The 21655-nt window shown below is 44.5% G+C and overlaps 1 protein-coding gene across 1 annotated transcript in view; it reads left to right on the top strand.

Moving 5' to 3' along the window:
• Positions 1-21655, top strand: part of LOC310814454 (sodium/hydrogen exchanger 9-like) — a 57340-nt gene that overhangs the window by 33485 nt on the left and 2200 nt on the right. Inside the window, exons 13-14 of the mRNA XM_083683872.1 lie at positions 12585-12633; positions 13489-13565. Of these exons, the coding sequence (XP_083539998.1) occupies positions 12585-12633; positions 13489-13565 (126 nt within the window). The remainder of the gene's footprint in view (positions 1-12584; positions 12634-13488; positions 13566-21655) is intronic.

Here is a 21655-nt window from a genome sequence, read left to right as displayed (position 1 = left end):
GTCTTAGAGATTCAAGTCCTGTGCTCCACTAAGAAAGGCCCAGAGGCACTAATGGACACAATGTCAATGCTGAGAGAGAGGGGAAGACCAATAAGGAACAGAGACGAACATAGAATATCTGGTGTGTGTGTGTGTGTGTGTGTGTGTGTGTGTGTGTGTGTGTGTGTGCGTGTGCGTGTGCGTGTGCGTGTGTGTGTGCGCGCGTGTGTGTGTGCTCTCCGTCTATGTAAATACATTTTTCATAATGTTTATATGTACAGTATACTGTAAGTGTACTTTTGTGTGTGCGTACTGAGGTGGGTTTGTGTATGCCCATGTATGTGTGTACGTGTAAGCATGCATACAGTACAAGTACGTGCGTGTGTTTTTGGGAGGATAGGGTATGCTATGCCCACACATTACCAGTACTGCAGAGAGAGAGAGAACTCAGTGAGCATCAGTATGTGCTCCCAGTATTCCTGGCAGGTGTCTGTGGCCTGAAAGGGGATCCACACATGAGTATGAATAATAAAACAGACACGGAGCACTTCTGCTCTGCTATGGAATGGCTAGACACCGAGATACATTTCCATTGTGGTGTGGAAGACAAAACGGTGCTGCAAGAATAGGCTCTACATTGAGGGCACTGAGGGAAGGTGAAGTGGTGATGAGGGTAGATGGATGATTGCAATAGTGTGAAATCTTCCACACTGCAGAGAGGTTAGCCTGGTGTGTTTGTGCTCTTTGCTTTGTGTATTAGATTGAGACGCAGCGAGAGAGTGAGAGTAGAGAACGTTATGATGAAATGTTATTGATGCACCTGGCATCTCTGCCACAGACTACGTCTTTGTGAATGTTTTGGGGTGTGTGTGTGTGTGTGTGTGTGTGTGTGTGTGTGTGTGTGTGTGTGTGTGTGTGTGTGTGTTTAATTTATAATTATTCTAAATGATTCTAATTTATAGTGTACATGCCCCATTCCACAGCCTCTAGCCTCATTGCCACTTACAGCCGACAAAATGCATTGTTTTATTGTTCTATTCTGTAAATTTATTATTGCTATTTTGTTAATATTTTGCTATATATTGTTTTTTATGTCCATGCACCAACCTCACCAAGTCAATTTCCTGTATGTGCAAATATACTTGGCCAAATAAAAGAATTCTGATTCTGATTAAATTAGACATATTGGAGTAATTGATCAGGCTGTGTTGTGGGGGCTGTGGGAGCTGCTGTCTGAATGAGTCTTCACAACCAGCCTCCTCAGCAGCACCCATAGCTCTAATGAGTCTTCACAACCAGCCTCCTCAGCAGCACCCATAGCTCTAATGAGTCTTCACAACCAGCCTCCTCAGCAGCACCCATAGCTCTAATGAGTCTTCACAACCAGCCTCCTCAGCAGCACCCATAGCTCTAATGAGTCTTCACAACCAGCCTCCTCAGCAGCACCCATAGCTCTAATGAGTCTTCACAACCAGCCTCCTCAGCAGCACCCATAGCTCTAATGAGTCTTCACAACCAGCCTCCTCAGCAGCACCCATAGCTCTAATGAGTCTTCACAACCAGCCTCCTCAGCAGCACCCATAGCTCTAATGAGTCTTCACAACCAGCCTCCTCAGCAGCACCCATAGCTCTAATGAGTCTTCACAACCAGCCTCCTCAGCAGCACCCATAGCTCTAATGAGTCTTCACAACCAGCCTCCTCAGCAGCACCCATAGCTCTAATGAGTCTTCACAACCAGCCTCCTCAGCAGCACCCATAGCTCTAATGAGTCTTCACAACCAGCCTCCTCAGCAGCACCCATAGCTCTAATGAGTCTTCACAACCAGCCTCCTCAGCAGCACCCATAGCTCTAATGAGTCTTCACAACCAGCCTCCTCAGCAGCACCCATAGCTCTAATGAGTCTTCACAACCAGCCTCCTCAGCAGCACCCATAGCTCTAATGAGTCTTCACAACCAGCCTCCTCAGCAGCACCCATAGCTCTAATGAGTCTTCACAACCAGCCTCCTCAGCAGCACCCATAGCTCTAATGAGTCTTCACAACCAGCCTCCTCAGCAGCACCCATAGCTCTAATGAGTCTTCACAACCAGCCTCCTCAGCAGCACCCATAGCTCTAATGAGTCTTCACAACCAGCCTCCTCAGCAGCACCCATAGCCGTCCTGCCTCTCAATCACTCTCTCAATGGGTGCTCTTATTTATAGACATGTTATTTTTAGCTCGCCATAATTTCAGCACTCTGCCTTTTGAAGAATTAACTGTGTAAAAGTGTGGGTTGTGAGGGCAGATAGAGAGAAAAGGAGGGAAAGAAAGAGGGAGAGAAAAGGAGAGATAGAGAAACTGAAAGAAAGGGAAAGAGAAAATAGAGAGGGAGAAAAGAGAGAGGGGAGGGGGGGATACAAATAACATATTATTAAAAAGGGACTGCACCAACTGATTTCGCCTTGATTTTCTTTCTCCTCATTTCTATGAAATGCAACTGAGAACAAGATTTGTTTCTTGGAGGTGTAGTTTGATGTACCATCCAAAGCCCAACGTTAAATTTGTCACGGAAAGGAGAGGTGTCACAACTCTCCACAAATCACCATCTGTTCTTGGATTTTACTAAATTTAGACTGAACATGAAAATGCTGGGTTTATGTCCAAAGTTTTTGTTGCGAGAATCGATGTACAGTATATGCTACATAAACATATGAAAAGTTGTTTTTTCACTTCAGTTCGTCTTTAATAGTCTCTCTGCAACAATGTTACATGTTGTTGTTGTTGTTGTTCCATTTTCATCGTTGTCCCTATCTCCCTGCACCCTTGTCATAATTGAATCATATGGGATTTGACCTTCCTATCGAGGTCATGCTGTAATATGTCAACTCAGAGTTAGCCTTGTTTGGAGGTTTCAATGAACTCATTGCACTCTCTCAAGTCCACTGTGTGTGTGTGTGTGTGTGTGTGTGTGTGTGTGTGTGTGCGTGTGTGCGTGTGTGCATGTGTGCGTGTGTGTGTGTCTGCCTGCCTGCCTCTCTCTCTCTCTCTCTCTCTCTCTCTCTCTCTCTCTCTCTCTCTCTCTCGGGGGTGTGGCTCTGTGAATCTCAAGCTCACCAGGTGATTCTGGTTTGGTTCCTAACTGCAGGAAATTGTTAGCATATGAACTGTTCGGTATAGGCGGACAAGCAAAGAAAGGGTCTAAGATGACAAGCAAAAAGGTGGTTTACAGGCGGCGGACAGACAGACAGACAGACAGACAGAGCAAAATGAATACATTGACAGGTGGACAGAGAGAGAGAGTCAAACAAATAGATTCTCAAACTAGAAGGCATTGGAGAGAATTCTACAGGGAATTCCACCTTAGTTTCACTTCCATTATCCCAGAGAGAGAGAGAGAGAGAGAGAGAGAGAGAGATTGGGAGGGTATTCTCTGAGTCTCATGCCTAGCCTCCAAGCATCCGCTCTGCAGAAATGAAGCCAATGAATCAAGCCCATACTGAGGAGAAGCAGTAAGGGGATGAGGGAGGGGAGGCAACGCATGATTCAGGAGGCAGAATGAGACTGCTGCTGGGAAGAAGAACGTCATCACAGTCAAGAGACCTCTATTTGGTACACAACCCACTGTGTGTATATTAAATGCAAAAAGCAATGTTTTAAGTGACATACTGTATTGGATTATATTGCTGAAAATTCAATTGACCCCCAGAAATTGATATCCTTCAAGTTTAAAAACATAAGCAGAATATGATAATGAAAAGAGTCAATGTGTTCTCAAGTTCACCCAATATATATATATACAGTATGACATTCATGCAAGAAATCTGCTCAGTGGTAAGTGTATGTTGTTTAGTAGACAAACAAACTCTCCTGTAGCAGGAGTCAAAGCTGAGTGTGCTGGAAAACCTTGTCAGTGCATAGGATATACTGTGTATTGAAACACATGTAGATAATAATATTGTAGATGTAATAATACTGTAGTTGTTTAGTGAGTGGGATTGAATACAATATTGTCACAGTGCAAGTGCGTTCTGCTTGTTTGTGTTTTTACAGATGAGGAAACTAACTGTAGGATGTTTGTTAGTGTGTGTGTGTGTGTGTGTGTGTGTGTGTGTGTGTGTGTATGCGCGCATCCGTGCGCTCGTGCGTGAATGCTTGCGTGTGTGTTGCATATGTGCCTATGCCTGTCCTGTCTGTTCTATAACCCAGCAAAATTGGAATAGAAGACCCTCCAGACAGAAACAGTTCAAAAATAATAGAATTGGCAGGCCTTGAGTTGGCCATCTGTTCCTGTGTATATAGTCAGACTGACTAAGGCCTCTCTCTTGCACACGCATTGGCTTTTACACAAATACACACATGCACACACACGCACACAAACACACACACACACACACACACACACACACACACACACACACACACACACACGCACACACTAGCGACTGGCTATCCAGTCTGGCGTGTCCTGTGGCCATGTGTCTAGGTGTTCTGTGGGTCTGTGGCTTGAGGTAAAACGCCACACAGATGGACCTGTACAGTGTGTGTGTGTGTGTGTGTGTGTGTGTGTGTGTGTGTGTGTGTGTGTGTGTGTGTGTGTGTGTGTGTGTGTGTGTGTGTGTGTGTGACCAAATGTGCAGACAGAGAGGAAAAGAACACTCAACAAAGCAGGAGAGTTAATGAGATTCAGCACATGCTATTTACACATGCAACACTCTCTTTTAACTCCGACTCTTGTTTCCTCTCAAAGCCCAGTAGGTACATTGCATGGGCTCTGGGCTCTGGGCAGGGGTCTGTGGAGAAGTGGATAGAAGGTTGTGGTGTAAGTGGGTGGTTGGTGTGTGCAGATGAGGCTCCACCTGACCCTGATTGCAGGTCCATGTTGCAAGGCTTTTCTCAGATCAGAAGGCTTACACTGACAGGGGAGTTCAGGGCCCCACATTGATTCATATCCTCAAGCAGCATGTGATGAAGCTGCTTTCATAATCTACCCTCTTCAATAATTCACAGCTCGTCTTGAAATTTTCATCAGCCCTTACATATAGAGCATTCTCTCCGACAGCAAAAAGAGCTATGTGAACAAGGTGTGTTTGAGATAGAAGGGGTAGTGTGTGAGTGTGTGTAGGTGGAGGGGAAGATGAGCAGACGGTAGTTAGGCAAGAGATATACCCCACCACTACCCCATAAATGCACACTCCCCAGAGGAGCCCCCAGTCTTCTGCCTGAGGGTGTCAGACAGTGGTTTGACGCTCCAACAGATTTCCTGGGAGATGAGAAGAGCAGGGTCATCTGGAAAGGTTCCTCTCTCTCGGAAGCAGACAGACGACAGTAGAATCAGTGTCATCCTCCAGGGGGGAGACAGACTACAGAACATTCTGGAACTCCCTGTCCTTTCTTCTGCTCTACCTGCTCTGCTAGCTAGCACTGCTGCAAGAGGCTAACTCATTAGCACACTGCTATAGGTAGACTGCTGTGGTTGAAGCTACTTGATCATTTTGGCCCATATGGCCTCATCTTTTCTCAGCTGTTCCTGTTCCTGTTCCATTTGGCCCTGTTCCAGTGGACACCACCCATCATTTATAGTGCATTCGGAAAGTATTCAGACCCCTTCACTTTTTCCACATTATGTTATGTTTCAGCCTTATTTTAAAATTCCTCATCAATCTACGCACAATACCCAATAATGACAAAATGAAAAAAAGGTTTAGAAATTGTTAATTGCTAATTTATTCAAAATAAAAAAATTAAATATCACATTTACATAAGTATTCAGACCCTTGTCTCAGTACTCAGTACTTTGTTGAAGCACCTTTGGCAGCGATTACAGCCTTGAGTCTTCTTGGGTATGACACTACAAGCTTGGCACACCTGTATTTGGGGAGTTTCTTCCATTCTCTGCAGATCCTCTCAAGCTCTGTCAGGCTGGATGGGGAGTGTCGCTGCACAGCTATTTTCAGGTCTCTCCAAAGATGTTCAATCAGGTTCAAGTCCGGGCTCTGGCTGAACCACTCAAGGACATTCGGAGACTTGTCCCGAAGCCACTCCTGCGTTGTTTTGGCTGTGTGCTTAGGGTCGTTGTGCTGTTGGAAGGTGAACCTTGTAATGGCAAAAAATGTAGTCTTAATGTATTGACCTTGTTGTGACCCAATGTACTTTTCCTTTATGTGACTGAGGAAGAACTTCTATCATACATAGACAGTGTGTGACCTTGGAACACTCCTAACTGCAGGCTGAGACATGTGGCTCACAACGCCTACGCTCGTTTCCCAGCTTCTTTATCAGCAAACAGGCGCAAGATATGTTTACCCCTAGACCTATGACCTATGACCTATGACGTATGAGCATTGGGGTTAAGGATGGTCCTCTCCTCAGCCACAGCATCAGTATCTGAATCCACACTGTTGGTGAAGGAATGCTGATCCGGCCGTAAGCAGAATTGTTTAAACTTTGTATATGCATTAAAACTCTCAACTGAGACCAAACATCGTCTATTGTTGTTCACTGAAAGATTTCCAGACCATTGGGTTCTTGCACATTCAAATGTGTATTCAAATTCAAATGTGTATTTGTTCCTTTTATGAAAATGAGTCATGGTTCAAGTCTGTTTCATGATGTATTCAGTATCCATGTCCTATCTACCAGAAATCTGTGGTTAAGAATTGTGACACAGTTCTTTTGCATAGCCGTCATGCAGCTGGAAATAAAATGTAGGGCTATGCAGTTAGTGCTATACACTAGTTAGTGGTTGAAATTGAATGAATTTATTTGGGGAACCCTGGTGGGTCTAGAAGCAAACTGAATGCTGAAATTAAAGTATTTAACATGAACAACAACTTAATTCCTGGAAGCCAGTTCCTGCGGGTTCTCCCCCCATTTCCAACAGTTAGCAAACAGAAGGAAAGTGCTGAAAGAGGCCTCTGTTTTACAGCTTCCTCAGCCCGAGTGCAGACATTGTCTATGGCCTCTTTCATGTCCTGCATTTCACAACTGGCAAAGAGATATGGGCTCACAGACTGAATATTATAGTGGGCCATTATGACATTTATAGATGAATGCTTTGCTGGTCATTAACACACATTAAACAGCTTGGGTTTTAGAGCAGTTCAGGGGGGACTTGATGGCCTCTCTCAGAGGTCCTATCACACATCGGCCAGAGTCACAGCCCAGGCTGGGCAGCTGAAGGGAGGAGGCCAGAGTCACAGCCCAGGCTGGGCAGCTACAGGGAGGAGGCCAGAGTCACAGCCCAGGCTGGGCAGCTGAAGGGAGGAGGCCAGAGTCACAGCCCAGGCTGGGCAGCTACAGGGAGGAGGCCAGAGTCACAGCCCAGGCTGGGCAGCTACAGGGAGGAGGCCAGAGTCACAGCCCAGGCTGGGCAGCTACAGGGAGGAGGCCAGAGTCACAGCCCAGGCTGGGCAGCTACAGGGAGGAGGCCAGAGTCACAGCCCAGGCTGGGCAGCTACAGGGAGGAGGCCAGAGTCACTGCCCAGGCTGGGCAGCTACAGGGAGGAGGCCAGAGTCACAGCCCAGGCTGGGCAGCTACAGGGAGGAGGCCAGAGTCACTGCCCAGGCTGGGCAGCTACAGGGAGGAGGCCAGAGTCACAGCCCAGGCTGGGCAGCTGAAGGGAGGAGGGATATGACTGTATTGCTTTTGGGCCTCTACATAAATAAACATAATATTTTGTCTTGGGTATCTTTTTGATGACTTGACGTGTTATGTGCTGTGATGCAAGCAACTATGCCAGGCTGTTGCAGTATAAATAAACAAAGCCATCATTAAAGGCAGGTAAACCAAATAGATGTAGCCTACCCATATGAAATAGGGTTACATACCCATAATTCATGCCACTATGTTTCCACCATTAAGTGTGATTACTCCGGGCCCATAAGAGCCAGGCTTCATCTAGCACACTTCCGCACAGCCCAGTGGGAGATCCAGGCGAATGGCAGTGAAAAACAGGAATTGAATTCTGTGTGATGATAATAACGTTGGCTCCTCAGCCCTACCGTCTCCGAGCTCTCCACAGGGGGCAGCGCCAGCGCTAAAAGACTCCCTTCTTCCCTGTTAAACTGACACGTTTGAAGAGCAGGGGCATTGATGGCTACAGGCTTCCCCGGTGTAGCCATGTCTTCTCTCTACTACCTCTGGGAAAGCTCCTATGTTATTGTGCTCTTTGTTTCTTGCACATCTCAATGTGGTAGCTGTATACATGTAGGAGGGGGGGGACACAGAGGGAATTGCTGCAAATGTGACATGACCAAAAATCTAAATTCAACCCCATAAGGCAGATGTATTGTGCACACAGTCAATGGCTGTGTATGTGTGGTAGGTTGTACAGTATTGTCAATTAGCAGCAGTATGTCAAAGTAGTTATGTAATACTATGTATTGGTCGAGCTGCAGTCAAGCCACAAAAACACAGCATTGTGGACATCTGTCGTGTGGGCGATCACTTCATTAACTTCTAAAAGGAAGGTACTAAAAAACATTCGCTTCACTGAATATTATCATGCCTGTATCATCTCTTTGTCTCTCACAGACACACACAAATTACCTTAAATTATTGCAAAAAGGTTGTGTATTTATGTTTTCTGTAAGAATATATAGATATAGATTCATCCTGTTACACAAACATACCCATCAACTGTACGTATTGTGCATAGCATAACGTTGTGAAAAAACAGTGAATTGTATATTTAATCTGTTACTATGGAGGCTGAGGTCTCCCTGCTAGGTTTCAGTAGAATGACCTAAATACTGCAGTTTTATAGTTGACCATACAGTGTATGGATCTTTCTATTGTTAAGACTGGGAGAGTGATGGAAGCTTTTGATGTGGAGTTCTTTGTTGTATTGACATCCGTTCACCCATGGCATGGCAATAATACTGAGAGGTGAAGCACTGTCCCAACTGCACACTTCAGTTAATTTCCTAATAGAACCGACTACCAATACACATCACATATGCCCCTCATGAAGGGACTCAATACTGTTGTTATTCTTAATGTCTCAGGTATTGTATTTGGAATCTTCTCTCCTCCACCGACCTGAATCTATCTATACATCATAGATATTGTATATTATAAGGCATATGTCTGGCATCCATCTGTGCCAGATGACAATGTAGACCACACTTTAGACACCTAGACTTTCTCTGGTCCAAACACTCATAATATTTATCTCTCTTTATCTTCAGTACTGTGGTTTCACAACTGAAAGCTCTAATGAGGTTGAAAATAAGATTTTCTCTGGATTGATTTGTGAATCATTCTCAGTGAAGATTTTTCTTCTTCAGATAGAGAGAAGGAGAGAAAGAGTAACCAGATATATATATATATATATATATATATATATATATATATATAGAGAGAGAGAGAGAGAGAGAGAGAGAGAGAGAGAGAGAGAGAGAGAGAGAGAGAGAGAGAGAGAGAGAGCACGAGATGGAGAGAGCAAGAGAGCGAGATGGAGCCCCACCTGCGAATTGTCTATACGGTAAAAAAGGTTTTGGTGAAACCCCTTTGAACATTCTTTTGATGTTTCTGTAATGTTCTCCCTGAGCCCCAGTTTACTAACTGTAGGGAAGTCAGTCTTGCCTTATCTAACCCCCAACAGCGCTGTCAGTCTGATAACCCCACTTTGCTCCACACACACACACGTCCTCCTTTTCCTCTTCATGTCACTCGTTGACCACAACCTGTTCAGAGGAACAGGCACAGCAGTCACATATTGTGTCTAGCATCAGACCAGTAAGAGATAATTAAAGGAGGAAGCTGTGTGTGTGTGTGTGTGTGTGTGTGTGTGTGTGTGTGTGTGTGTGTGTGTGTGTGTGTGTGTGTGTGTGTGTGTGTGTGTGTGTGTGTGTGTGTGTGTGTGTGAGAAAGAGAGCATTACAAGTCAGTGTTTGTGTCTGTACTTTGTATCCATTTCTGTCTGAACTTTGTTGTCTGTACTTTGTGTCCTTTGTCTGTGTCTGTATTCTTTGTATTTCTTTGTTTTTCCTATGTATATAAGTCTCTCAAAAGCCTCAAGACTACACTGAAGGCTGGGGCTTTAGAAGCTACAGGAATAGCGCATGGCACCTTCACTACTTTCATATTCATAGCTGCCTCCCCAAAAGCATTGGAGAGCTGTCACTGAAGCCCCTGTGCAGAGCCCTGTATCAGTGAAGGAAATTGCTAAATATATTTTTGTCACCAAGGGCGTTAAGGCTGTTGAGATAGCATCGCCACGTAGAGGCCCCCCTAACAGAAAAGAAGACCTTTTAAAGAGGTGCTACTTTGGTTTTAGAAGCCCAAAGATGAGTGGATAGATTGCATCTGAGACACAAAGCCACAGCCTAGTCACCCTGTGATTATTGGATTACTCCATTGTGTGTATCTTTTAAAGTTGCCAGTATTGAGAAGGGTATGATTTCTTTAACAAATGAGCAACTCCATCTTATAGGGGAGTAACTGGGACATGGGCGGTGGGTCATTAATTGTGTTCCAACTGTTGTCTAAGCTTGTGTTTCCAAGAACAAGCCAAAATCATCAAGAGGTTGTTCTCTCCCCTGCACAGTGCAACATTCCACACCTCATATCTTTCTCTCTTTCTCTCTCTCACACACACACACACACACACACACACACACACACACACACACACTCTTTCCTCCACTCTCTTCAACACAAAGCATTGTGGCTGGGAAGAAACCATCAACTCAAATGCACTTGCAAAGGCATACACACTCCCATGTCTGTTCAAACAGACACACATTGACACTTGATTACGCACACATGGCCAAGCTTATACTGTACACAGTACACGCTGCCCACCCACATATTCTCACATTCAACCATACTTACTCTCACAAAGGCATTCTCCCACAGACACATACCAGTCTCTCTTTATCCTTCCCCCTCTCTTAGACATATCACATACACACATAATCTAAGACTCACTATCTTTCCCTCTCCTACAAACATACACCAACACGGCATGTCTGTCTTTCTTCCTGTCTCTCTCATCTCAACACACACCATTTCAGCCAACCAGTCTACTCAGGAAATTAGAGCTGCCTATATCTGGGTTCTCTGTCCCTCTCCATAGACACAAAGGATCAGGTTTCACCAGCAGGGCTTCAGTTGACCTCACAGCACCCTCCCCCTCCCCCTCCCCCTCCCCCTCCCCCTCCCCCTCCCCTTCCCTCTCTCCCCTCTTGTCTTCAGTTAGTGACAGAGCCTGCCTCCCTGGCCGTTAAACAACAGCCTGGCTGATGATTCAGAATGATGTTTCTGCATAACCCCAGGATTGGTAGGGAGGCTTGCCACAGTGGACTCTGCTGTTGCATACTACTGTACACTGAGAGTGCATCGAGCGATAATGACCGGTAGAGCGATAGCGATCTTACTTTCTTCCTTTGTTCTCCCGGACCCCCTATCCCTGTGCTATTTGAACACAATTTCACCCACCCCCTCTCTGCTGTCTTCACCCACCCCCTCTCTGCTGTCTTCCCACCCCCTCTCTGCTGTCTTCTCCCACCCCCTCTCTGCTGTCTTCTCCCACCCCCTCTCTGCTGTCTTCTCCCGCTCTCTCAGAGAGAGAGAGAGAGAGAGAGAGAGAGAGAGAGGGAGAGGAAGACGGAAAGAAGACAGAAAGTTGTGATGGAAATCTGCTCCATCTAAAGCAGAGGCAATGCCCTGATGAGACTCTCCACTCTGATGTGTTATTAAAGGCTTCTGAACAAAAGGCTGCCCGGTCAGCACATTCAGAGCACACGCACAGACACACAGACACACATACACACACACACACTCTCTCACAAGTGCCCAGGTGTTATGATAATAATGGTGTGCTATTAGAGTTTAGTGCTGAGCTAAAGGAACCACCAGCAGCATCAACAACAGTCCCTCACCCCCAAGAACCACACAATTACATTTTGTTTGAAAAACAATTTTTAAAAAGATGGAGTGAATTTAGCCAGTTATGGTATTCTAGTTTTATTCAGAAGGTGAACACACACTTTCTGTTTGACTTTGACACACTTACTTTGTCATTGCCAGGTCATAGTAATGGCCATTCCTGAGGACCAATAACAATATCAGGCACCAAGCAAGGAGCGAGAGGAGAGTGGGCCTCTCTGTCCGCCTCAGCGCTCAAGCGTGGCCTAAGCTAAGCAGGGTCCACACCTCCGCAGGGGAATAATCACGGCCGCACAAATATCAAATGCAATTGCTCTGGTGTTTGTCATTCGTCAAAGGTTTAACCGTTGACATTTTCCCTTTGTGATGTGAAACTGATTTTGATGTAACCATTTGAAAGATCAGTGCAGAGGAAACTGGTGGAATTAAAAGTGGAATAAAATGAGGAATGGTATCAAACACGTGTGTTCTACCTCCATCAGCCTCCAATGGTGTAGTGTGTTTGTACATAGTGGCTACCAACATTGGCAGGAGTGGAACCTTTGCTCTGTCACAACACTTTTAAATGATTCAGTGAATGCAGTCTCTCTATGTCTCTCTCTCTCTCTCTCTCTCTCTCCCTCTCTCTCTCTCTCTCTCTCTCTCTCTCTCTCTCTCTCTCTATCTCTCTCTCTATTGATTCAACATTTTCACTGAGCTTTTCACCCACCCTCTCTCCTGTCCCTTTACAGAGTGGGAGTTGATGCAGATGAAAGCCCGGAAGAAGAGCCCTCTGAACAGGTACAGTAACAGCACAAACACAGCCAAGGATACATACATAGACAACCCAGCATAGAACTTCTAATTTGAATAAGAACCTTTTGTGACATGACCCATGAAGTACCACATCATCTGATAATACGAGACATCATGCAACACATACATATTCTAGACGACTAGATGATTTGACACAGTGCATGTTCTTTCTTTCTTCCTTCCTGTCGCAGTGATAAACCATGTGCTTTAACCTTTTATCTTGGCTGTTTCTCTTGTTTACTTAACCACTCAACATCAAAGCAGAGAGGGTTTCTAGCGTGGAGATGTATTTTTTGCTCTTCTTAAATCACAGTGGCATCCTCGCTGGGACTGGGGCTGTCTGTGTCGGCCTTTGTCTTGTACGAGACTCCTGACTCTTTCATCTTTCCATTTGACCTCCACCTTATCTGCCCGCCCTAAGTGAGATAAGATCTGGGCAGCTCCCTGGCATTATTAAGCCAGGGGGCTGTGAATGGCGCGAGCAAGGCGGGTATCCCTGTGGAGGGTAAGGGTAGCTCTCAGAGGCCCCGCGCTAAGCTCTTTCTTATGGAAATGGGCATGTGTAACCTTGCCCAGAGTCTGAGTCCGCAGGGGGATGGATGGGGAGTGTATGGACCACAGCAAGGGGTACACCGGATTCAGTAGTCCCTGAGAACAGGATGTTCTTATTTGAGGAGGGTCTGGGGTTCCTTCTGTAAAAGCGGGGGGGTCATTGGATATGGCCTGATTTCCCCCCCAGGGGTTCAGGTTTGCAGCTCATTTCCATCAGGCGGGGTCTGTGGACACCTCAGAGGGCCTTTGTGTGGTTGTGGGTAACAGTGGTTCTCTCATGCTCTACAGGGTACCACAGACGGGGCAGGAACACAAGAGAGCAGACCAGACACAACACTGGGGCTATGGTACCGGCTGGAATACAAGTATCCTTTCACTGGCTTCCACCTATTGCTTGTACATGCACTTTGATTACACCCACACCCACCAAAAATACACACATAGACACACATACTGTAGTGAACTTGGGAGTGTGTACTCCTACTGTTATGAAATGAAATGTATTGAGGGAGTTTATCCAGTGTTCAATAGGATGACATTGCATAATGACCTGTCCTGTGTGTGTGTGTGTGTGCGTGCGTGCGTGCGTGCGTGCGTGCGTGCGTGCGTGCGTGCGTGTGCGTGTGTGTGTGCGTGTGTGTGTGTGTGTTATGTGCATACGTGTGCATGTGTTTATCCAGCGTTTCCCATAGTAATTCTGAACAAACAGGAAATAGGATGACATTGCATAATGACCTGTCCTCTACTTGGTTTGTTTGTGTGTGTGTGTGTGTGTGTGTGTGTGTGTGTGTGTGTGTGTGTGTGTGTGTGTGTGTGTGTGTGTGTGTGCGTGTGTGCGTGCGTGCATGTGTGTGTGTGTCCGTGTACCGGGTATACATGTGTGTGTTGTGTGAACCAGTGAGAGGGATGAATGCTTGTAAGTAGAGAATGTAACCTAATCAGGAGGAGAAGAATAGAAACAGCAGTATTGTTCTCAATGGCAGAATTTTATGAACACAAATATGCTGAGGCTAACCCAATTTAGCCACGTAATGGCCCCATGATGTAACTCAGCAGTATATGAGGAGCAGGTCATCTGAGATAGCTCCTGAATTGGCCTAGGCTTGCAGCTCTGATGCTTAGGTAGCCAAGTGGGGGATACTGTAGCTTATGTAAATCCTTCTTCATTAACTATGACCAGGGAGACTGTCGGAGACTATTTGAATATTCAAACAGAATAAATATAGAGTTCTCTGGGTAGATCTATTTTTGTGATACTATTAAATGTGTGCATTTAGGATCAGAGAAACTGTACTGTAGCTGTAAGTGTTTGAGTGACCCTAAAAATGGTTTGTTGCTTCCTCAATAAGCTTACACGATTTGTGTCAGTCAAGGGTACATTTCAGTTGCTCTAGCAGTGAACAAAAAGGAGGCCTATTTTGGTTAATAGGTCAGAGGAATTACACTGTTAATGAGTTATATAATAGTTCTCCAATGTCAGGTTTCAAGCAAATACCACAATGGTTTAATAGCTTTCCCATCCTGCTCTTTGTGTCCAAAGTACTTTAACTACTATAAACAGTATCAGTCAAGAACACTCACTGAACACTTTATTAGGAACACTATACTAATACGGGGTTGGGCCTCCCTTTGCTCTCAAAACAGCTTCAATTCTTCGTGGCATTGATTCCACAAGATGTTGGAAACATTCCTTTGAGATTCTGGTCCATGATGACATCACGCAATTCCTGCAGATTTTTCAGGTGCACTTTCAAGCTGTGAATCTTCCGTTCTACCACATCCCAAAGGTGTTCTATTGGATTCAGATCCGGTAACTGGGAAGGCCACTGAATAACACATTGTTTCATGTTCATGAAACCAGTTTGAGACGACTTTTGCTTTATGACAGCATTATCATGCTGGAAGTAGCCATTAGAAGATGGGTAAATTGTGGCCATGAAGGGATGCACATGGTCAGCAACAATACTCAAATAGGCTGTGGCATTCAAGCAATGATTGATTGGTATTAACGGGCCCAAAGTGTGCCAAGAAAACATTCCCCACACCATTACACCTCCTCTACCATGAGAAGGTCAGAATCAGAATCAGAATTCTTTTATTTGGCCAAGTATATTTGCACATACAGGAAATTGACTTGGTGAGGTTGGTGCATGGACATAAAAAACAAATAGCAAATACTGACAAGAAATTTACAAAATAGCAAAATATTAACAAAATAGCAATGACAAATTTACTAATTGACAAAAAAGAGCAGCAAAACAATACATTTCGTAGGCTGTGTGAGACTAAATGGCAATGAGGCTAGAGGCTGTGAAATGGTTGTGGGGCATGTACACTATAAATTAGAAATAATTTTAAATAATTATAAATGACACTGTCAGTGCATTATTTGTGTGACAGGGTGGGGGGAGGGGGTGGAAGTCCCAGTGTCAGTGAGAGGCAGGGGGCTTGGTTGTGAGCCCCACTGCCATGGGGAAGAAACTGTTCAGGTGGCGTGAGGTTTTAGTCTTGATTGACCTGAACCTTTTGCCAGATGGAAGAGGTTGTGACCAGGATGAGAAGGATCAGCGATGATCTTTCCTGCTCTCTTACTGGTCCTGGAGTGGAACAGGTCCGGGAGACATGGCAGGTTACAGCCGATGACCTTCTTGGCTGACAGAATGATCCGCTGCAGTCTGCCTTTGTCCTTGGCAGTGGAAGCAACGAACCAGACGTTGATTGATGAGCTGAGGATGGACTCAATGATGGCCATGAACTCGTAGAACTCGACCATCACTTTTTGCGGCATGTTGAATTTCTTCAGCTGCCGCAGGAAGAACATCCTCTCCTGGGCCTTCTTGATGGTGGAGGTGATGTTCTCCACCCACCTGAGGTCCTTTGAAATTATTGTCCCCAGGAATCTGAATGACTCCACAATGTTAACTGGGGAGTCACACATGATGAGGGGGGCGGTTGGGGCTGGGCTTCTCCTGAAGTGTACTACCATCTCTACAGTCTTTAGGGCATTCAGCTCCAAGTACTTCTGGCTGCACCAGGAAGCCAGGCTGTCAACTTCCTCTCTGTAGGCAGCCTCGTCACCATTGGAGATTAATCCAATGAGGGTTGTGTCATCCGCGAACTTCAGGCTGGCTAGAAGTGCAGCTGTTGGTATAGAGGGAGAAGAGTAGAGGAGAGAGCACACAGCCTTGTGGGGCTCCGATGCTGATGGTTCGGGGCTCCGAGACAAGCTTGCCCAGCCGTACCTGCTGCTTCCTGTCTGTCAGAAAGTCAGTGATCCACCTGCAGGTGGGCTCAGGCACACTCAGCTGGGATAGCTTGTCCTGGAGGAGAGCTGGGGCAATAGTGTTAAATGCAAAGCTGAAGTCCACAAACAGGTTCCTGGCATAGGTGCCGGGGGAGTCTAGGTGCTGGAGGATGAAGTGAAGTCCCATGTTGACTGCGTCATCTACAGACCTGTTGGCTCTATAGGCAAACTGCAGTGGGTCAAGGAGGGGGTTGGTGATGGCCTTGAGGTGGGTGAGCACGAGGCGCTCAAAGGTCTTCATTACCACAGAGGTCAGGTCTGGTCTGTAGTCATTAAGGCCTGTGATCCTCTGCTTTTTGGGAACTGGGATGATGGTGGATGTTTTGAAGCAGGCAGGTACTATGCATTCAACCAGTGAAGTGTTAAAGATGTCCGTAAACACTAGAGACAGCTGGTCTGCACAGTGCTTCAGTGTGGAGGTGTACAGGTGTTCCTAATAAAGTGTTCAGTGAGTGTATATTTAATGTCAGAGTATAGAGCAAAGGAGACTGGCCATTTACTACCGTTCTCAGATCAGACAAAGAGCCATTTTACCTTCATGGGCAACATCACATCACTGTGTCCAGAGACTTGTGCACAAATGCGATGATTCATCAGCAACAAATGAGTTCCTCAGATCCAAACTGCTCGTTTGAATGACGTAACACAGACATTAGGATAGACATGGCGTGATGTATCATAGAGAGGTGAACCTCCTGGTTCCATGTTCTCATGTTGAGACGAGGCGTTTTGTTCTCCTCTCACAGCAGAATGCTAATGTACTCTTAATAGGGGTCAGGCAAGGAGAAGAACAAAGTGTTCTTACAGTCTTCATCAAGCATGGAAAATAACTTGCATCTTACTCACTGTGAATCTGCATTTATGGTGACAGTCCAGATTTAGGAGAGCTATGTTTAAGGCAGTTTGACCGAGGCAAATGAAAACAAGTCTACAGTATACATGTTGTCCCACACGATTGCCAATCAGTGTCATTTCGGAATTTCAGTTGTTTACTAAAGCAACCACTCTTGGGCCAATAATTTTGTAAATGCCGGATCTCTATAGCAAGAAGAATGATTTACCCAAGTTTTGTCAAAATTGTCCAAGTGGTGTCTGAAATATCGCTTGTGACATAAGAACATGCTGAGACCGATCCACAGTCCCCTCCCCGATTTCATCATGGGGGACAACAAAATCAGCCTAAAATATAAAACTATCCTTACTTAACTTTAACTTTTGTGTCGAAATTATAATTAAGAATATGTCAATTCTACCATACTCTACCGCATCACATTCTGTTTAAGTCATTCTGGAGACAGAATGCATAATTTGTACTCTTAATTGCTTAATGTAAAATGTCTTTAATGTATTTATTCTCCATTGTAAATTAATGTTCTCTCAACCTTGCTGTGTTGTAGGGCTGATATCATGATGTTACCTGTTCAGGGGTTGCGTGTCACATGTTTTTGACCTAATCCACCCACAGAATGAACATATTTATCCTAATCTCTAAATGTACTCAATCCCTGAAAACAATCACCACCCTTAGGCCAATGAGTGATGCACAGCCACTAAGAGTTGGAGATTATGCCTGCCAAGAGCCAATGAGTCAGTAGGTTTTCTAGCCAGAGGACCCAGAGGTGTGTGTGTGTGTGTGTGTGTGTGTGTGTGTGTGTGTGTGTGTGTGTGTGTGTGTGTGTGTGTGTGTGTGTGTGTGTGTGTGTGTGTGTGTGTGTGTGTGTGCATGCACACGCTTGGACTCCATTCATTTCATACAACAGGGCATTGCGGGTTGTGTAACCATGGCAACAACATAAACCCGTTTACGGAGTAAGTGGAGATTAATTCTCTTTAACATAATTACAAATGGTATTGTTGGTTTCCAATTGTTTGTGTGTGTGGGTGTGTATTTATGTGTGTGTGTGTGTGTGTGTGTGTGTGTGTGTGTGTGTGTGTGTGTGTGTGTGTGTGAGACAGAGAGAGAGAGAGAGAAAGAGAGAGAAAGAATAGGATTAGAAATAAGGTGTACGAATATTTGAGGTCACTGATATTTCCTGTTTTGTGAAAGATTTTGCTGTCAGAAATCCTTCAAAGCAGGTTGAAGGCAAGCCCCACAAGGTTCTGCCTGCCAGGTAATTGAGCTGCAACTTGGGATACAGTTGAGTTTTTTTCCCATGGCACATTGCTTCTTTACCTGTTTCCTTGTCTGTTGAGCTTTAAAGCTCATTAGAAAATTCTTTACCCAAAGCATTCACTTTGACCGACATCAAAGCTCTTTTGATCCTCCCAGGTAGCGGTTTACAGACTGTAGTTACAGAGCTGGAGACTGATGCTTTCGTTATGTTAACTGCTTGGGAGGTCACTGGTCTTAAAAGTCTCAGGATGCAGTTTACATTACCTAAGACCTTGACCTTAAGTTTGCTGGGGAGAGTCCATAATGTCAATGTGATTTGGAAAAATAATCGTACCTATGGATTCCCTACAATTGATGTCAGTTATTTATAGAATATCACTTAAGAACATAGTGTATATATACTGTATAAGAGAATATCACTCCACTTAACTTGACTCCCCCTAACCAATGAATCAGCATAAGTGACGAGATCATGAGTTCTATAGCAGAAGTAGCATCCTTCCACTTTCTATAGGTGCACATTTGGACTTGGGCTGCTGATACACTTGTTTTCTAATCTGTACATAAGTGCTATACAGGGTGGTGGGGGATGGCGTGGGGGGGGGTGGAGAAGATGACAAAGGCACCTGAAGCAGCAGGTCTACTACCCCCTAGGCACCTGCTCAGCACCTTTTCTGCATAACCCCTTCCACACACACACACACACACACACACACACACACACACACACACACACACACACCATAATGCTGCAGCAGGAGGCTGTGGTTATAATTACCATAGTCGTCTACTGTTGTGCCTGTCTGGAACAGAAGGACTACCCCCCTCTGACAATAATGCCCAAGCAACTCAGTGTGCTGGTCCCAAGGAGGTCATTATCATCACTGCTCATACACCCCTTCCCCCCTTACCTCAGCCTTTCCCTCTCTCCCCTGTTCCAGCCAGTTATAAATAAATCCTGTTAGCTCACAGAATGGTGCCCATAATTCCCCCTCCTTGCATGTGGCTGATAACGGTAAAAGAATGTGTGAAATTGCACCAAAAAAGCATATTAGATAATTTCTCAGCTGCTTGTTGTTGTATTGATACTGTAGCCCCAGCAGGATGGCCAGAGAGTGTGTTCTCTCTGTTCCCCAGAATTCCACAAATTCATTACAGGGTTCACACACAAAGACAGCTTTTGTCCAGAACTGATATTATTGAGGAGATAGTGTTCATCTTTGTCCGCTTTATACTTGGCCCTAACAGAGCAGAGGATCATGCTTTTTTTTAGTGGCTGTCGTGTGTTGAAACCTTTCTTCTGGACCTAAAAGCAGCTTTATTGTGAGAGATTATTTTTCATCTTGATTTGATTTTTGACAGCATTTTGAAATGGGGTCTCTGACAAAAGAGGCTGAACAAAGACTCCAACCCATTCCACTCCCAGTAGCCTAACACTTCTGTCTCCACATCTAAATTTCTAGTTTGCTTTTCTAAATTGCCAGTGTTTTCTATCTACTGCAACTATGGTCCTACCATCTCCCTCCAGCAGCTCATCATAGGACACACAGTATCTATCCACCAGAGTGTTCGCTTGTAGCACATTTCTCTGACATTATTGGATTTGGTATTTCTATTACTGATACAACCAGCAGACAAGAGCTGGAATATTTAATATGTTACATATTGAATGAGCCTGGACAAAAAAAGCCTAAATGCCTAAAGCTCGTCTGACCCTCTTTCCCTGCACATTCAGTTATAATTAAACCATGATGTCAGTGGCATTCTTCATTGAAGAGTCATAACTTAAGGAAAACTCCTAGAGAACATTTCATAATAGCCTTATAAGTAAACATGATGTGTAGGCCAACAGCATATATTTGTATCCTTTCTAACAGTATCAAAAGTGGGATTATTGCGTGGGGATGTAACGTCTGATGTTACTTTGAAACAATAGGCTGTTTCAAGACATTGTCTCTGCTAGCTAGCTCACCACAGTATGTGTATCTGGTGACGGAAAGAATCTCTCTATTGTGTTTCCCCTCCGAATTTACAGTGTTCCTCTTCCTAATTTACAGTGCTCCTCTTCCAACGAAAGCTGGAACCTTAGATTGTCTCTCTAAAGCAAATAATTCTATAGAAAGTGATTGTAATAGGAGACATTTTCTTTTCTTTTTTTCGGTAATTCTTGGATTGACGGTATCATTCCTGGCATTATGCTTTTGAATATTTATCTTCACCATGTCACAATGAATAAACTGCTTAAAGGTGCAATCTGGAATTCAAACAACAAGAAAGCGGGCTCCCCACCACTTGTTTGGTAAACAGCTGAGAGATGGCCTGGACAAATGTAACCACTCTCTTTTAGCCATGTTTTGAAGCTATGCAGTGTTTGTTTGTTTACAATTGAATTGTTTATAAACAATAGAGTAAAACAAGCTTATATTTTGGTTTTGATGGGAAAAGACAGTTGAACTTAGCTCATGAGGCAGAAGTTATATTCTTCAAGAATCAATGGCTATATGGCTAGGAACTCACCATTGTACCTTATATAAATCTGTCAGATTGTAGATAAAGCTCTCTTACAGAAACATTTTACCTTAAACCACATTTTTGCCTGAACTAGGTAAATTTGCTTTTAGTTTCTGTGCCCCGAGTACTTCAGAACGTTCTCAAATTAGATTATCTTGTGTCAGTTTAAGACCTTGACAAATGTGTAATTTTAATGTACATTTTTGACCTATTTTATGTTTGTAAAGCAGGGCTCCTCTGATAAAGAGACCTTGGTCTCAGTAGAACCTTCAATGCCTAAACAAAGGTTTAATAATAATAATAATAATATGTAATAATAATTCATTTAAATGTCCAAAAAGTGAGGTATCAATCCCAGATTGCCCCTTTAAAAGACTACTGGATAGAGACTTGCATTAAAAATATATAACATTGCAACTGCCTACTTATGAAGAAAACCTAGAAGTTAGTGACTAGCATCATTCCTCCCACTAACTCTTAAACATCTACATCTAGAGCCCTTACATCTATCAAGCACATGTGCAGAA

This window comes from Argentina silus (assembly GCF_951799395.1).
Source record: "Argentina silus genome assembly, chromosome: 1".
Classification (NCBI taxonomy): Eukaryota; Metazoa; Chordata; class Actinopteri; order Argentiniformes; family Argentinidae; genus Argentina; species Argentina silus.
This window is presented reverse-complemented; position numbering and strand designations above follow the sequence as displayed.